The sequence below is a fragment of the Calypte anna genome, chromosome 9 (assembly GCF_003957555.1).
Source record: "Calypte anna isolate BGI_N300 chromosome 9, bCalAnn1_v1.p, whole genome shotgun sequence".
NCBI lineage: Eukaryota > Metazoa > Chordata > Aves > Apodiformes > Trochilidae > Calypte > Calypte anna.
In genome coordinates this window covers 10,565,021-10,583,353 of record NC_044255.1, presented here as the reverse complement: position 1 = coordinate 10,583,353, position 18,333 = coordinate 10,565,021, and the positions used below count along the sequence as shown (strand labels likewise).

General features: G+C 37.2%; 1 protein-coding gene across 1 annotated transcript; it reads right to left on the bottom strand.

Moving 5' to 3' along the window:
- Nucleotides 1-215: 215 nt before the first annotated feature.
- GRK7 (G protein-coupled receptor kinase 7) lies at nt 216-17,769 on the bottom strand. Its single transcript, XM_008491042.2, has 4 exons — nt 16,885-17,769; nt 15,691-16,128; nt 4,823-5,094; nt 216-761 (listed from the first exon to the last, which is right to left on the bottom strand). The coding sequence occupies exons 1-4, from the start codon at nt 17,485-17,487 to the stop codon at nt 419-421; spliced, it is 1,656 nt and encodes a 551-aa protein (XP_008489264.1). The 5' UTR covers nt 17,488-17,769; the 3' UTR covers nt 216-418.
- Nucleotides 17,770-18,333: the final 564 nt, after the last annotated feature.

Genomic DNA, 18,333 nt, shown 5'->3' with positions numbered 1-18,333 from the left:
TAAAAAAAATCTTCCCTGAAAACTGTTGAACAAAGAGGAAATGTTAGTGGAAATAACAAGAAAAGAGAAGAAAAACCACCAAGTGATTGTATTCAAAATGGTACTCAGTTACTTTCAGAAGGTGTGCCTCTTCACTCTATTACTGCTTTTTGTATCTGAAAATTTCTACCATTCTAAGTCTCTTAAAGAAATATGGCTCTTCATCTTTATACATCTCCCGTTAATCAAAAATATTATCTTTTTTTATTATAGCAAAGGAAAATAATATTGTCTATACAGCTGGTGGTCCTACGTAACCTGTCAATGTCATATTACATTGATTGGTTCTTCTTAAACAGATGCACTGAGTTTCTGAAACACTGTCAAAAGACAGAATGTTCTGAGGTGGTTTCTACTCTTTTTGTTAATGATGTGATGTTTACAACAATAAACAAACTCCTGACTTAGCTTCACCTCCATTTGCATATTTCCCGGATTCTACTCTGTTAGGATCATTCAGTTCTTCAAACAGTCCTGTTTCAATAATTTCTTCCTGCCAGGGTATGGGGACAGCACCTGTTGCAAACTTTTGGAAGAACTTCTTATCTTTGTCATCAAACTCAATTCCTCGTACTTCAGAGAAGTCAGCAATGTCTCCAATATCTTTGGCATAGACAACTGATGGATCTGGCACAAATGGAGGGTCAACAAGGTTTGCCTCTAGCCTGTGGAAATTTATTGTTTTGAAGAAACTATGTTTTCTTGGGTCATCATCTTCATTTCTGCAATAAAGCAAAAGTTTGCCAATCAATATGATGGTTTGATTTCAGGTGCTCTCAGGTGTGTCTGTCTTGTACGCATGTATTTTGAAGAAAAAAAAAATATATATGCATATATATAATATATATGTTATTCTTTTTTTTTCATAACCAAAGAGTGCTGCATTGCACAGTACAAGCAAATCTGAAGCAGAAAACATCCTGATCCCATTATTCATTACTTTACCTCTCAGGGTAAATTAGTCTGGGCAAGGTGCCATGCAAGAATCACAGTGCTGCTTCTGGCAGCACTGAAATACCCATATCTACAGAATCACTTCAACCATAACTGAAGACAGACCAGGGTGAGGAGGGGGAGTATCAGATTTACTGCCCAACAACCATTTTTTGTCTCTGAATTACCTAGGGTAAGAATATCTATTAAACTCTAGATTGGATTAACACATCTAGAGAGTGACTCTAAGGAATAACAGTGAACAGGCAACTGGTGAAAAATCCCATTTCTGGTTTTATGTTAATTCAAAACAGCTGTGTGTTTTACATCATAAAACTCAACTATAAAGACTCTCAGTTTTAGGGAGTCTATTAATTCAAATTAACTACCCTTATAAATGAGCAAAGATTTTAGGGAAGAGAGTCATTAATATGACATTAGCTCAAGTATGTGTGCCAATGTCACAGTCCTTTATTAAAATTGTGAAAATCCAAAAAGAAAATCCAGAAAGGACTAAAATAATTGTAAATATTTCTTTTTAAGTACATCTTATGAAAAACAAGTGCAGACCTCAGTAAGAACTTCTGTTGTAAAATGAGCATTGAATTTCATTAGACGCATAGAGAGACTTGTAGGATATTCTGATTATAAGAACAATTTGAGCCTCAAATATGTGTTCATTAAAGGATGACCAAGAACCACAGGTTTTGAACTGGGCCTCTAGTGCCAAGGCTCTCAAAGTTTGAGTTCTGAATTCTAGTGACAGTAGGAGCAGAGAGGTCCACTGTAATTGATACATGTAGGCATTCTCTTCCAAGGATCTGCAGATGGCACTGGTCTTAAAAGTGGTAATATAGAAAAAACAGGTTTGTCTGGGTTTTGGCCTCAGAAAATGTTAAGTAACTAACATGGTGCTTTTCTATTTTCCACTTCCTAAAAATCATCTATTTAGCAAAGTGTAAGCCTTCATGTATTTCTAGACCATGTTCTTGAACAACATGTAATGCAAACATTTGTGAAGTCTTTTTAGCTTTGCAAATAAAGAGAAGCAACATACAGAAATAGATTTGTGTGACTGTAGAAAATCTTCCTTTTCTAGGACCTTATGCCACACAGGCAGAACTCTATCTTGATGCTGTCAGTTCCCCATGTGCTGCCCTGCCATGCTCCTAGCCCTTACTCGAGCACAGCTGAGATGAAACTACAAGCTGTGCTTTTCATCTCCCTTGTTAAAAAAATGTTATTTTGTGCCTCTGCTGACTAGTTCTTTTGAGCAGGTCCCCACCAGCCACTATCCACTGCATACCACCATGGCCAGAAGAATGATAGATGCTGCCATCTGGGCATGCCATCTGGACAATATAAAAATGAGGTTTTTAACCAAAAAGAGCCCTTTGAACACAATTATCAATGTTTAGATTAAGCCAATAGGAATCACGACCTCTGCGTACCCATAGTCTTGCAAAATCATGTCCTAGCTTGAATAGCCACTGATAACCAAGTACTTGAGTAGCCCTGGAGCCTGTGATTTATTTACATTGACCATTAACCTGAAGTGTATGAGATTTGCTGTTCAAGTTAATGAGCATCCTGGGACACTAGTGGGCTAGCAGTGCTGACAGTCCTGCTGGCCAGGTGCCCTCATAGAAGTTGCACTTTTAACCAAATAACATAAACCAAAAATTTCTAGAAGCTGGTGAAGGCTCCAGAATGGATTGCTGCAGCCTTTCTCCTCCTGATTTATTTTCTGACACCACCAAAACCATAAAAAGTTAAAAAACATAAAGCTACAAGATCGCCATCTACTGGAACAAGCTAAGGCATCTTCCAAAGAGCTCAAAAGATTTATCTCTTCCTGTGTAACTCATGTTTCTGTAACTTAAAGAGCAACAGCAAATGGACTCGTAAAAATTCAGTCAATTTGATACTCCACCATTAAGAAAAACAAATTCACTTCACAGACTTGGGATTAAAGATGTCAATCCTAAAAAGCTTCAGTGGAGAATAAAGGCTACATCTTTCCTGAGCTAGCAATTGACACTGAGTCTTCAGGAAAAGAGTGGTGTATTTTAAAATGTCAGGTGTACAAAGTAAAGCTGTCCTTGAGCAGCTTTAACTTATGCAACAGGCACTTATGTAGATAACACAAGGTCTTGTTGTCCTTAGTGGAATTACTGTGCTAATCTTTACGTAAGGATCAGCTGTCCTGAATAGTATCACCCTGTTTAAGATGTACATGCAGGAATTTTTCTCTATCATGCCCAGGCATAGTATACATCTGAAATAATAGAAAATGAAAAATAATCTGTGCAATTACCTTTCTGTGTACATTTCTCCCACTGCTGAGAAATAACGTAACAGTCAGCAGACAGCCTGATTTAAAATTATTCCCTTGGCAACAGCAATGTGGATACAGTAAGTGAATAGTCTGTTACTGGCTTTGTGTCAGACTTGCTGAGTGAACTTCACCAAGTCACTTAGAATGTCTACTTTTAATTTTCCCCTACTCTCAATTTTGTCTACTTCACAAAATCCTGTAAGACTAGATGTCTGCAAAACATGATGATTTGTAAAGCAGGATGCTCTAAATGCTTTCATACTACATTTTAAAATAAGCTTTTAAAACATTAAAAGTAACAGATTTTGTGTCGAACATACTCTATGTGCTGTTGAAAATACTTTTTTTTCTGCAGCCTTGCAGAGTTGTTGGGAAAAATCAATCAGGCACAAAGAGTAGTTGTCTTCATTTATCACTGGAATAATAAGAATGTATATATTAATGATATATTATCTTTCATCAAAGTTCATTCTTTCAGACAGATGTGTGAGTAACATTTTGCAGAAGTATTCCCCACAGCTATAAACCATAAATTCAGAAGACTATCTCTGAGTTTGCACTAAGTCCCTAAGTCTATTCCACCTTTAGCTTGGAAAAGTACCTGACATGTATATTTGTATACACAAGTGATTCAAATCATGGGGTTTTGAAGACGGTACTACCACTTTCCTATTTATTTCTTACGTTTTCATTATATATATTTTGTTTATATTGAAAATTTCCATCCCCAATCTGCCTCACTAGAAATGCACTAAGAGATTTATATATATATATGTACACATACAGGTATCAGACATCAGAGCTGCTAAATATGAGAATGTCTAGATTTCCATTTTAATCCTTCTTGAACAGTTACATGAAATTGCTAAGTCAGAGACCCACACATTGGTCTTCACGAACCCAAAGCTACCTCTAAAACACAAAAAATGTTTCGCTTTATAAGAATTTATGCCTCATAATAACCTTTTCGTCCACTTTCTCCCTGGGATGACTCAGAATGACCAGAATGCCTAAAAGGGTTTTTTTTAAGTACATGAGTAAAGCAGAGGGGTTAAGGTCTATTCAGTACAAGCAAATGATGCAGTCTTACAAGTTAGATATCTGCATGGAAGAATATTCACATTGCAGATTTGGATTTTTGCCCACATCATTCCAGTAAGTGATATAGCCCAAGATTCTGCTTCAGTCTGTGGTAGCATAGATGCTGATATCTACTTGAGAATCTTTTACCTTTAGAAAAGAAAATGCAAGAGAAACGGGCTGCTTCCTATCTCAAAATACCAAGAAGGGAACTCCTAATAGCAGTCTGGGGTGAGGATGGATAACCAGGCAATTGCAACAAAATTCCTTACTGCCCTACTGTCTTCAAAACTTTCCACCTTTCCCTAGAAGTCAAAGGGAAAATTCAGTATTCTGTACAAAGTCAAGATCTGACCTTTGTGTATTATGTAAAATAGTAACATTGTTTGTAGCTTTAATTTGGCTTTTACCAAGTTTGAGAGTAAGGCATACCTGCTTCCTAAACGGTTCTCTTTTTTCTTGGCCAAAAACAGTCGGCAAATATCTTTTGCTTCCTCTGAAAAGTTGGCGTGTTCAAATTTCACCTCATCTTCCAGAGTTCTTCTTTTAACTTCATCTTTATTCACCTTTTCTTTGTAATCTTTAAATGGTGTTCGCCCAGCAATCATCTCATAAATACTACACCCCATAGCAAACCAGTCCACAGGATAGCTGTAATTTTCGTCCTTCAGGATTTCCGGAGCCATATAACCATTTGTCCCAGCCTATTGCAAACACATAGACAGATTTACCATACAATGTCAATAACAAAATACATACAATTAAACAGACTAGTTTACAACGCTTCAAAAATATTAGTAACTCAATTTTTGTTGTCTTGTACCTAGAAACTCTGTGTACTTGATACATTTTTTAATCTAGAAACTCTGAAGTATAACTCTGTTTTAGCACATGGACTACTTCTCTCTTTAAACATCTTAGCATATGGAGAAAACTGTCTCAAATATGCTCTTCAAGAGGGAAATGCCTTTGCAAATTCTGCCTAAATGTGGATTCTTTTTAATTCATGTTTATCTTGTTTTCTTCTTCCATGCTATTTTTTTTCCTGTTGAAGATCAACACTAGCACAACAAGCAATCAATTTTAAAAGATTTTAAAAAGACAAAAATCACACAGAGAATCACCCACTCCCTCCCCAGTCAGTGCTTATAACTGGTCCAACATGGGGGTCTACTGCCAATGAGAAAACTCTTATCAAGCTGGTGGCCAAGCTGCATGAGGAAGCTCTCCCACAAGCAGTCCCTGCTAGCTTCTGGGAGGAAGTACTAACATCAAGGGCCAAGAAAAACTCTTAATATTATTGAGAGTGAACTATAAAACTGTTATAATTACATGCATACAAGTTGAAGAATGAAGATTGATATTTGTTAACTGAAAAGAGCTCTCTGAATAAAGACTACCAGTATATACAGCACTAATGGACCCTTCTCCAAGAGAACTGATCACTCTTTGGAAAGGGAATCTGCCTGCTTTGTTCCCAGACCAGGCCTGGCACAGCATCCAACATAACTTCCTGTTGCTTCTCTGTCTCTAGGGAATTAATTCACCTGAAAGGCAAGAGAATAAGTCAGCTTCTGCACTTCCTGCTGCCTTGAGAGTGAGGATGTGAGATTTCCACTGAAAGAGCATTCCCTCAGCTGACCCAACACTGCCTAACACATCTGATGCGTAATCATGTAATCATAACCTTATTTTATATATATATTATATTAGTTACCAGATTAAATTAACAGTAATAACTGTATAAGAAGTTGCTTGAACATCTTTTTTCATATTTTTTTAATACTAGGACTGATGAATTAGTACTATTTATCAATTAATTAACAATGAAAAAATATGTCTGTGCAAAAAATCCCACTAATGGTCATCCAAGATGTTCACCATTACTGATACCAGAACAGAAGTAGTGACAGAGTTGTAACTGTAACTACAACCAGATCTCATTTGGGTAAATTATATTTGATAAAAGCACAGCTCAAGATATTAAGCATTTTATGGGGCTTGGGTAACTCTTCTAATTTTTGCAACTTGAGGTATTTGTTTGTCAGGTCTCCCTATAAATTTATAGGTTATGCCACCACCTATTATGGAACATACTCTACAGTAAACAACACATGACGGAGGGAAAATCTTAGTATCAATTACAGTATAAGCCTAATAGTCACAAAATTAAATCCAGTTCATTTTCTTTATTTTTTTACCTTCAGGGAGGATAACCCTCCATTCGGTCGAAAAACAGAAATGAGACAAAACCAAAAATATCAGCCAGATTGAAAGCAAAAGAAAAGGCTAAAAGCAAACTGCTGCCTCTCTCACTAAAACCACAAAGTACAGAGGAGCCATATAGGCTTTGCAGCAGCTGATATCATTCCACAGCTAATTTGTACTGTTTACACTGAATTTCTCTAAGTTAAGATAGAGAGAGAACTTGATGATTTTGATTTTTTTATTTGTGATTACTGCTCCACTCAGAAAGGGGGACAAGTGCTTGAATATGGACCACAGAATCTAGAATCCATCTGGCCTCACAAGATCACTAAATCTGGAAGGCAGAGGAAGGGTTGAAAGCAATGGAAAAAGTTTGGTACAAAAGGACAGCCATAAAGTTCATTACAGGTTAGTGAACACAGACAGTAAACAGGCTTCTGAATGTTTTTTGTCTCTTTTTCTTCTGGGAAGCAATAAATATTCTTAGTTTTACTGAAATAAAGCTGGGGCACTAATGCCTTGAAGAACTGATGAGTCATACACTCACCAAAATGCACCCTGACAGAATAGTCTTTCTTATAAGACATTACTTTGCTGCAACTTAAATCATCATACAGAAACTGAATAAATATGACGTGGAAAAGCCAGAATTCTGCAATCCTAAATGTGTCTCAAGGTAGCTCTTTTCAGGCTGCCCCTATTTCCTTTCACTAGTGTTCTTTCCTCCATAGTTGCTAAGCAACCTTAGTGTCTTTCATGAGCATGTTCCACATAACCTTCAGTGCTTGTGTTTCACAAGAACAGAGAAAGCAACGCTGTAATTGCAGACAAAAAGGACTGCACAACCACAATTTAATAGAAAATAGAGATGGATCAACAACAGCTTCCATTCAGACTGTAATGAAACTGTGGATGGAGTTAATGTGAACAAGAATTAAACTTCAAAATTCTAAACAAGTAGTACTCAATAATTTGATTAGTGAAGGGAGTTTTTAAACTGTACAACTCTCACCAGCAGCAGTGGGATTTGAGCAGCAAAATAATAATAATAATGTATCAAGAGGAAATTCTGATTCCCAAAGCAAAAGTGAATCAAAAAAATGAGCTAAGGTACTTGCAGCAGGCCAAGGAGTAAATAAACATACTGTAAATTATACTCAAAAGTAAAAAGGAAAAAAAAAAAAGACAGAAAGCAAAAGAACTAAAAGATATCACCAAATAGATAAATGTGTTATTTCTGAGAAGGGATCAATTTTCCATGGGCTAGTACTGAATATCTAATTAAGTTAAAATTGCCTGGCCATGCCTCAGCACTGGTACCTCTAAATATGTTATTGGTATGTCTATCACTCAAAAAATCAGTAGGTTTACAGCTTTGTAGTTGTTCTCACTAAATACAATTTAGAAGTAAATTCAGAAGATGTGTATTCACTGGAAAACTCTTTTAATTAGAAGATCTTATTTTACATGGATAAATTTCACTCTTTTAATAGAAATGAGCAAAATAAAAAACACACTCAGGAAGTTGAGTTGTCATCTTGTCAACTCCGTTATACTAGGTTTTGACTAAGACCAAGCACAGTATTTTCTTCTGTCCTATAGGATTTCTGGTAAGACCATTTAAACATAAGTGATGACTTCTCAAATGATCTTACACAGACACATAAATACTTGGAATTACCCCTTCACTGACCTGAAAGTGTCTAATGGAATATAACCTTAAAAAATATTGTACAACAGAGGCAAAGAATATTATCCCAAATTTCCTACAGAAGGCAGATATCATATGCCATTGCAGAGGCACACAATTTTTTCAAGTGCAGTTAGTGAAACATTAGCTATTTTTTGCTTGCTTTTCACCTAAGACCATCTTCTGTGACGATGAGCAGGGTTCTTATTTGCATAAGGTATTTGAAATATAAGAAGTCATTAAATTTTAAACAGACTTGCTTTTGAAAAGGGGTAAAAAGGTCTGCTTCTCCCTCTATTTCTCTGTCTTGAGAACAACACAAAATACCATTTTTCAATAATCCTCTAAAAGGTAATGACCAAATGCTGTTCTTGGATGCCTTAGTCCAGAAGTTCAGTAAAGTGGAATTGTTGCTTTGAGTGTGGTTTGACAGGGCACAGTAGAAATGACTCATCTGAAATTATACAAATGTTTCTTTTGTGAAATGTGATCCTGCATAAATTTTTAAGAGGTCACATAATTATAATCTTTTAATAATACAAGATGTGATCCTGAGAAGCACTTAGTGCACTCAGTACCCTGTACAGTCAATGGGTACTTGGCACACCAAAACTCTGAGAGTGAGACCCGTGGGGGAAGTATGCTCATCCATCCTATCCAGATTGCCGACTCAAGAAAGGGAAGTCCCTTCACTGATACTATTATCCTAGATTCTAGCAGATACCAGGGAGAAAGAAGCAGAAATCTCTTGAGTTTATCAGCAGAGAAACAGACAAATGAGGAGAAACAAGATTTAGATCTCTCTACCTTTTCCCACAGATCTTTGCAAAACAAAGTCAATTGCTATCTCAAACCAAACAGTAAAGCAAATCAGAATGTCTATCTTTTGTTTGCCATGGCACAAGAACTGTTGAACAGAGGAAAAAAAAACAAGCTGAGTTTAGTTCCATCAGCTGTTTCCTGGGGCTCGGTCCTTCCTTCCTCCAAGGGGTGCCACTGCCTGCTTTGTTCTCTTGTCCAGCTGTTCCTCTGCTCCTTCAGCAATGGCCTTAATAGACCCTGCAGGAATGCAGCAACAGACCACAGAAAACTCTTCTCTGCAGATGAGCTAATAGGTCCTATGCCTATTAGGCACAGGAGGAGAACAACATGCAGAGGAGAACAGATCTGCCTCTGTCACCCACTTTATAACGCTCAGTTTTCTCCTAAGAGCCACTGTGAGGAGGAACTGAGCATAATTTAACTCAATAAGTCAAACAGAATTGTAGTTACTCCACTCTTTCTTACCACATTATTCTTGTTATTAAAGTAAGCCAGATGACGAAGATAAAGTCAAATCCAATTAGAACAAAAGGCACCCTTGAAAAGTCTCACAGGACAAAGATTTTGGCATATTATTAATGCTTAGCATGGGGACCTTACATGGGACAACCCATCAAAAACTGATAGGCTACTGATTCAGAACAGCCTCTTCAGTGTACCAGGAAAAGCTGAGAAATACCCAGTATAAGCTCAGAAGCTACCAAATCCCACATGCTTACACCTAAGTCAAGACCAAAGGTTGGGTTTTTTTTTTCATTTTCACAGAGGGACAGAATTTCATCAGAGAAAGTTATCTGCTGCAAAAAAAACTCCACACAGATAAAAGCACAAAAGGGACAAACAAAATTTCTGCTGTATTAGAAATAAAGTAAACAAAATAGACTCTGTATTCCAAGTCACTAACTGGACTAGTAAAAAAAATCCACAACTGGTTTTAACTCTTTCAGGCTTAGATATCAGCAGTCATTGAAATCAAGGAAATTTCATAAATGACCACACAACATGATTTCCCCTTCACTTTCCCCTGACCATTTCCCATTTACAGTGTGGGTGTAATACTACTTTACTTCAGAGTTGTTTATGGTTTTATTATTTAATGACTACAAAATATTCCACAAACAGTATTAGAAGGGACAAAATTCTCCATCCACATAGCTCTGTATGTATGCATGTAGCTCTTTAAAATGAATGCAAATAACATACCAAAGCACAATGCAAAGGTGGCTTTCACAATATGGGGACATCAAAAAGAAACTCTGTCCAGCAACAGCCTGAGGGAAAAGATGAAAGCTGCCTTGAAAAGGGGACGGGCCCTCCAGTGCAGACACAGCCCCTGTAGGTTAAGCAGTCCAAATGTGAATGAGGCCCAGTTATTGCCTACCACTGAAATCCATAGGACTTCATCCACCTTTATCTTTCAGGATTGTGACTGATACTAGAGGTACAATTCTTTTACATTTAACCAAAGGAGACAGTGTAATGGCTGCATCTGACCAGAAGCTCATATAGCCAGTTTATGGTCTGTGAATTGGCAAAAAAAAAAATGGATGCATAAGGGAGACTGTGAAAACCTGGTATGTACACTGGTATTTCTCTAATAGTTGACTCCAGCTGTTTGCAGCTCAAGGGCTTCCAGAGACAGAAATGGTTTCTCTCAACGATGCTGTCTTTCAGCAGTTGTCTGCTCTCCATTGAAACCTAGATTAATTTTTATATTATACGACATCTTCTGCAAAAGAGCACTGTGGTAAGAACCTCCTCCACATATTCTGAACCTGCTACCTTTCACTAGCAGATTTTAAAACTGAACGAGGAGCAAAACCAAGCCCACTGTTATCACTTGCTTATATCTGTAATGTCAGGATTTTATTTTGTTTTAATTCAAAAGTCATTACATGTTTGTTAACTGAAATTACTCAGCACAGGGAGTGGAATGGCACATGTGGCCCACTATGAATGCAAGTACTACATTCCTCACCATCCTTTAGCATACAGTTCCTGCAATGCTGCTTCTGGTCAAAGCTGTCAAATCAACAGTACAAACAATCACACTGTCAGCCAAGTGTTACATTTCCTACCCAATAAAATAAAAACAATCTGATGATACTGAACAAGCAAGTGGACAGTTAGATCATTTACCAATGAGATCATTACAAATCGTATATTATCTTTTATAATATAGAGTCTCAAGAGACAAAGGGACTAACCAGTAGTATTTAGCACTTACATAGCATTTTTGCATGTTCCAAAGAGCTTAGTTAAGCTCTCTACTAGCTCTAAAAACTGGATAAGGAATCTCTTTCTTTTTACAGAACATAGTATAGCATTAATTACTGTCACATTAAACTGAATAAAGAACAAGGATAAAAGTCATGCACAGAGAACTGATGCTACATCTTAGAGTTCCAATACCTTTTTCCAGACAGAAAAAACATGTCTGATGGGTGGCTTTTCCCCTGCAAGAAAAGCATTTCATGGGACACAATGCATTCTCATTAATTTCTAATTACTACAGAATCCTTTCTGCCATCACCAAAACTGAAGAAGGCAGAACGAGCTAATAAAATAATTTTTGCTCTCCTCACTCTTATGGCCATGGCATTCATAGCGGCCAAGAACAGATTCTGGAAACTTTGTTTCAGAGATCTTAAAGATCTGAAATACCTGTCATGATGACCAACTTCACAGCAATTGGGAATATCAAAATCTTTAAGAAGATCTCTTAGTAAAGCATAACCACTTTTACATGTCATACTTAAAAATGCATAACAGTGGGTCTGAAACCATAAAAGCAAGTCACTTCAATCCTGAGCAAATTAAGAGCTGTCATTTTTCAAACACAAAAGAAGACTAAATCTTTACAGAATCTTATTCAATAAGAATGCCATGTGATAATGATCAAAGGTCAACTGTGGAATAGCTTGCCGAGTTATTTTTTATTTCAGAAATCTGACCCCTCCTCCAGCTTCTCAATTGCCTTGTAATTAAACTGCAAGTTTCAGGAACATCTAAATAGATATTCTTATGTTTTCCTAAGAAATAGAATCTTATAATAAACAAACATGCAGGAGGGCAAAAGGACATTTTGAGTAATATTTTAACTAAAACATGTTTTTCCTATAAAAATATTATGATGTCCTTCAAATATATAAAACATAGCATAGGAAAACTGGGAAGAAGCCTGAAACCTCTGAAGATAGTAATGCACTTTTATAAATACTACAAGAATATGTTAATCTGATTTTATTTTTCACAATTATGTCAGTATTTAAGTTCTCTAGTTCACATGCATCTGCACAGAAGCACTTCATAATTTACATGCAACAGCTGCTTTGCACAAAAAGTCATACCCAGCCAGGGTATCAAAGTTATTTCCAAAATAAACAGCAAATATGCAGTGACTTCAGGAAAAGCAGAGTTAGGTCCTGTATATCTATGTATCTGGAGGACATGCTCACTTTTCTCACAACCATTCTCATGAAATGAAGTAGTATTACTCTTTTGGATAAGGGCAGGGGCATTTGACTCACATACAACAAGTGAATTTTCAGTTTTATGATAAAAAGCTGCATAGATTTCAAGAAAAAGGATGCCAGGTTAGTGTTCAAGTGGAGAAACTTGGGATGGAGGCCCCATCTTTGAGTCAAGTAAAAAGAACTAGTTCCAGATCAGTCAAGTAGGTAACATGACAAAACATTTTACCTATGGAAAAGCCATCTTTGCTGGCTTTCAGCTCCCCCCTGTTGCCTACTTCAATTATGTAAAACAAAGAGATTAGCAACAGTTAAAAGGGAGTAATCTTAAAATACAATCTAGTCTATGCAAGGTATGATCAACACAGATGCTACAGGCACAGGTGTGCAACAAGTCATGATGGTGTTTCTTAAAGTTCTACAGTCATTACATGAATTTACAATGTATCTTTTACAATTACATTACATTAAAATAAACAAGTTTATTTCTGTTTCCAGTGATGATAGTTAAGAACTCTGCCTAAGTATACATGCACACATTTCTAGGCAGATTGCACAGATTTTTTTTATCTACATCAGAATATCCCATATAATGCATGTCTGTTTCATGACGAAAAAAAATACACTGCATGTAGATTTAAAATGCCTTACACCTCTTTAATTTCGAGTGTTATTGTGCAACCTTGTGTATTTTAATTTTTTTTTCAGTTCCCTCATTCTAAAACCAGCTAGCACGTCTCATATATAAATCAGTGCACCTTAATGAAATTGAAGTTTTTTAAATTCTGTAATTATTACTGTACCAATTACAGCTGCCTATAAATGTTCAATATAACATTAACATGGGAAGGTGTTTCTATTATAGAACAGGTTTTTTATTATAGTTTATTATAGTTTTAAATTATAGTTTGATAGGAATCTTCACCAAAAACTTGGAAAATATCTAAAAGGGGTACTCTTTAACTAGTCTCTTGTACCATGTGACAGTGTTAATCACCTAACAAGATTTACAAAAGGGATTTATGGATTCTACAGCCAGTGTATGGGTGATGTGCATTTATTTATATGCGAGAGTCTAGGATTTTTTTTTATGGTTTGAAGTATCTATCTTTTTGGGTGAGAAGAACCCAAACTTATACAATTACCTTGTCTCATTTAGGTTCCTGAACTGATAACATTTCAGTAGCTATATTCAAAAAGCATGCTATGATAAAAACTTCCTGCTTATAGTAAGTGATAATGTAAGCATGATTAGTAAACAAGTTAATTTAACAGCAGTATTTTTATTACATGGGTACATGGTAGAACAATGCAACAAATTCTGCAAAGATGTTTTAGGTCTTCCTGCATGTGGCATTACTATAAAAAACAGTAATATCTAGCTCACATACTGGTTTTTAGTAGAGGGTTTCAAATTACTCAAATAGGGTCAGTTTATAGAAATGCAAAGTAATACTGGGAATCAGTGTTAATTTAACTTCCTCATAATTATGATATTGAAAAAAAACCTCTTCCTTCTCCTATTTCACTTTCCTATATAAATAACAGTTTTCAACAGAAACTCCTTGTAACACAAAGTTGTGTAATACAGAATTCATTTTTGTTTGCCCTCTAATAAGAGTGCCCATATAACAGTGAATAGTGCTTCTAAAAACAGTGAACAACAGAGGGAAAATTATTATAGCAACTGGGGGACTTTGTCACAGAAACAATTGCCTTGCCCACTACTGCTTTGAGATTCTACTAATAACAGAAATGGTTAGACATTTCTAAATACACTTTATTTTTGCTTTCCTTCTGCCAAAACCCCCATATTTGCAAGTAGCAAAAAATATCCTTGGACAATTCTTTTTCTCTGATCACAATAACTTTATGCATCTGTAACTTGAAAAATACAGTAAGGTTTCCAGCTTTAGGTTCACTGATCAAAATGCCGCCTTCACAAACAAAACAACAACCCCATTTCACCTAAGTTCTATTTAAAAACTTGCCTTAGCTTTCACAGAATCTGTATCTAAAACACAACAGAACTTACTTTAAAATTATTTCCTATCTATATCAGTTTCTGTATTTTCTTTCACTGAGGAGTAAAAACGCCTAAAACAAATTTTTAAATGGCAAGGAAAAAATACAAGTTACTGTATGAAGTAACAATGTCAGGAGTGTGTACCTCAAGCATGATGCAAAAGGTAACTACCAGGTCACCTACTAAATTTCTACAGATCTAATTGAAAGACTTGGGGAGTTTAACATAAGGCAGTGAGACCTGTTTATTATGTTGCTTCCATTTCTTCATATTCTCATTGACTATTTATATACACTTTTAAGCTCCAGACACCTTGGGAGAAATACACTTTTTTCACAGTTAATCTACATAAATACATCTTCCTTGTGTAAAACTCATGACTTTATTACCAATTTGGTGTAGTTTGGGATGACTATAGGCACAGCTGATGTGCTGCACAGCCAAATTGACACAGAAGAACCCAGCTGGTCACTCATCTCTTTCTTCCTACACATACAATACACACAGGCACCAACATTGCAAAAAGTCTGCTAACTTTTTCAGGAATAATTTGTGAGGGGAGGAAGGACGGTAAGTGTTTATTGTACAACACCAGGAACACCTACAATACCATCAGTAGCATCACTTCAGAGAGATCTGTAAGAAGAGTAACCTGGAAGAAACTGTATTCTTCCTGGAGCAAAAATGGAATATGGAAGGAGTCATATCTTTAACTGCAGCTCATTATTTAAACAATTAATTGGTTAAATCCCTGACTATGCACTATTGCTTAATGCACAAGGCACCTCTGTTAACCACTCTGAAATGACTGGTTCAAGAGTTTATCTTAAGAGAAATAGCATGTCAATTTGATTCAGTGTAAGAGAAATTATTTTACTGCACAGAGAAATTATTTTACTACATATAGTGCCTAGAAAGTTAATCAACCAAATCTTCTTACCACCTGTCTCTTAGAATGAAATGACCACATAAGGTCCTTAGCAAAGAACAAATCCTAGGGAATTAAGCCTTGGGATCATAATGCATTAGAAATAGACCAGCTCCCCTTCCCACAGCCCAGGTTCAATGAATTTGTACTCACCCTCTGATTGATGGTCTTTCCCTCTTTAACTTCCACTGCCAATCCAAGATCAGACAGTCTGCAATTACCATTATCATCCAGGAGGACATTTTCTGGTTTCATGTCGCGATACAGGATCTTGATAGAATGGAGATGCAGAATCCCACAGGTGATCTGAGCTGAGTAATAGATGACCCTGTTCACATCCAAGCCCCTTTCTCCCACGTTGTAGATGTGATACTTCAGATCGCCACCATTCATGAGGCTCATGACAAGACACAGATGGGTTTTGCTCTCGTAGGCATAAGCTAGTGTGACTATGAAAGGGCTGTTGACCTTCTCCAAAATCTCTTTCTCCAGTAGTGCCATCTTCTCCCCACCCTTCTTTTTCAACCTTTTCTTATCCAGTTTCTTGCAGGCATACATCTTGCCTGTATTTTTTACCTGGATGGCACAAACCTAGGGAAGCAAGATGCACAAGAAAAGGTAATGAAGGAATTCTGCATATAAGAACTGCTATATCCAAGGTAATAAGAGGGAGGAACTGGGGAATCAGACACATATTAATAGCTGTTGATGCTAAATTCTGTGGCAGAGTATATTAGCAGAGAGAATAAGGAGAAAACAATCTTACAATCTGTTCTATTCCAGAGCAGTATATGGTGGACCTTATGCAAGGTTCTTGAGGACACCATTAGTAGAAATGCATCGGAAAATAAAATAAACAAGGACTCATTCTCTGACTGTGAAACTAAGTGGCATATATGCACACACCTTTATAGCTAACCTCTCCTCCACTTCAGAAAAAGGTAGCCTTACTCATACTCTGTTTTGGGCACAGATTCTCATCTGGGCTACTCCCTAAACAGCACCTGGGAATGACCTGGGAGTTAGCACAGGCTGAAATGGTCCCAAGGACCAGACAAATAATTAACTATATGAACACTAATGCAAGCTTTTGCAAAGAAGCCTGCTTTTTACTGGAAGTGTTAAAGAACAAAAATTTTGGAGTAGCTCTTCACTAATAGGCATCTGGAGTCTGTAATACAGTACAGCTAACAAATTCAGCCTAATTTCTGGGAAATGGGCAATCTGAAGATACAAGTTTTGCAAAACCTTAGACAATTTCTTAATCCATTTTCTGAGTTCCTCTTTGCAAACCCATCTGCTGGTCTTGAAGGGGTTGACCCACATCCTTAAAAGTACAGCTCTTACCTCTCCGAAGCCGCCTTTGCCCAGCACTCGGAATTCATAGAAGTATTTCTCAGTTACCGGCTGCTTCTCAAAAACTTTCCATTGGAGAAATTTGTCATATAAAGGGCTGCTCTGGAAGTCCTGGAAGGGCTTGTCTTTAAGGAACTGCTTGGTTTCGTCCTTCACCAGCTGTATGATAGCCTCATAGTCTTTTGCAGTAGCTGTCTGGCATTTGTTGGCCAAGTCAGAACTCATGAAAGACAAATAGTTTTTGGCGCCTGTCTTAAGAAAATTGGTGAATATATTCTCCATGGTACTGCTCTTGATGTTGTCCTCTGCCAACTCCCAGCTTGACACCTCATCCAGGAAGTCCCTAGCTACCACATATTCTGGCACAGTCTCTAAGAAATCTCTGAAGAATCTCTTGCCAATAGGCTGCTGCTCACAGATGCTGTCATAATCAGCAACAAGAGACTGTCTAACCTCTCCACATTGCTCAATCTTGGGCAGTGAGAGACTCCTACGTCTCTTTTGCATCTCCTTGGCATCTGCATCTCCACTCTTCCTTGCCTGCAGATAGGCCGTGTTGGCAATCAGGTTGTCAAGTCCCCCCATGTCACACATTTTGGCAAGCTCTTGGGGTGGCAGAGCCTGGTTGAGAAAAAATGAGTAATTGGCCCAAGTGCTGTGCTGTAGCTACCCTGCACTTCTCCCTGCTAGTGGTGTGTGGGGACTTCTGAAAAACACCAAATAGATTAACTGCTTTTGCATTAAATACCTCTCAAGGATTTTCTCTAAGTACCTTTAGGTATACGCACCATTTGTGGAAAGTGACTGGTAAGAGGTTTCTCTGTAAGTAGCTTGGGGTTTGCTATGAATAGCCAAGGGATGACATCCTAGGCAAACCACTGGCAGAACCAAATGCACGAGGTTCAGCTGGTGTTTTTAAGAATTGGCCCTGATAGCCTTTAAATGTGCCAGAGATTCCCTCTATATGAGTTGTCCCTGGCTACTGAGAACATGCCAACATGCACACTTCAAAATCAGTGGCACTGTGGCCACAGTTAATCCAACAGTCTCATATCTCCCTCGCTCAACAGAGAGAATGCCAATGTACTAAGAATTACATAAGTTGGGATCCATTTTATAAAAAGCTTTTATCACAAATCTGCCATGCCTGAAACAGAAGTTGACACAGATGAATATGAGTCATTGAGCTTTAAATTATCACACAATTCAGTGCTTTCAGCATCTATCCTTTCAAAGCTCAAGTTATACACAGCATCAATGACTCTGAACTCAACAGACACTTTGTGCACACCTTGCTGCCTCATGTGGCTCTCTACCTGAGAAGATTACGTGCTGAGGTTAAGACCTGCTGCTGCTCTAAAAATAATAATCCCTAAATACAAAACAACATGCAGTTCTGACTTCAGCTCCTACACCCAGAAAAAGGAAAAACACTTCAAA

Excerpts from the sequence above, each read along its gene's own strand:
- GRK7 (XM_008491042.2), bottom strand. The coding sequence starts at position 17,487 with ATGTGTGACATGGGGGGACTTGACAACCTGATTGCCAACACGGCCTAT. Across the intron at positions 16,129-16,884 it reads GCAAAGGCGGCTTCGGAGAG|GTTTGTGCCATCCAGGTAAA; the intron begins GTAAGAGCTGTA and ends TTGCTTCCCTAG. Across the intron at positions 762-4,822 it reads GAGAACCGTTTAGGAAGCAG|AAATGAAGATGATGACCCAA; the intron begins GTATGCCTTACT and ends GCTTTATTGCAG.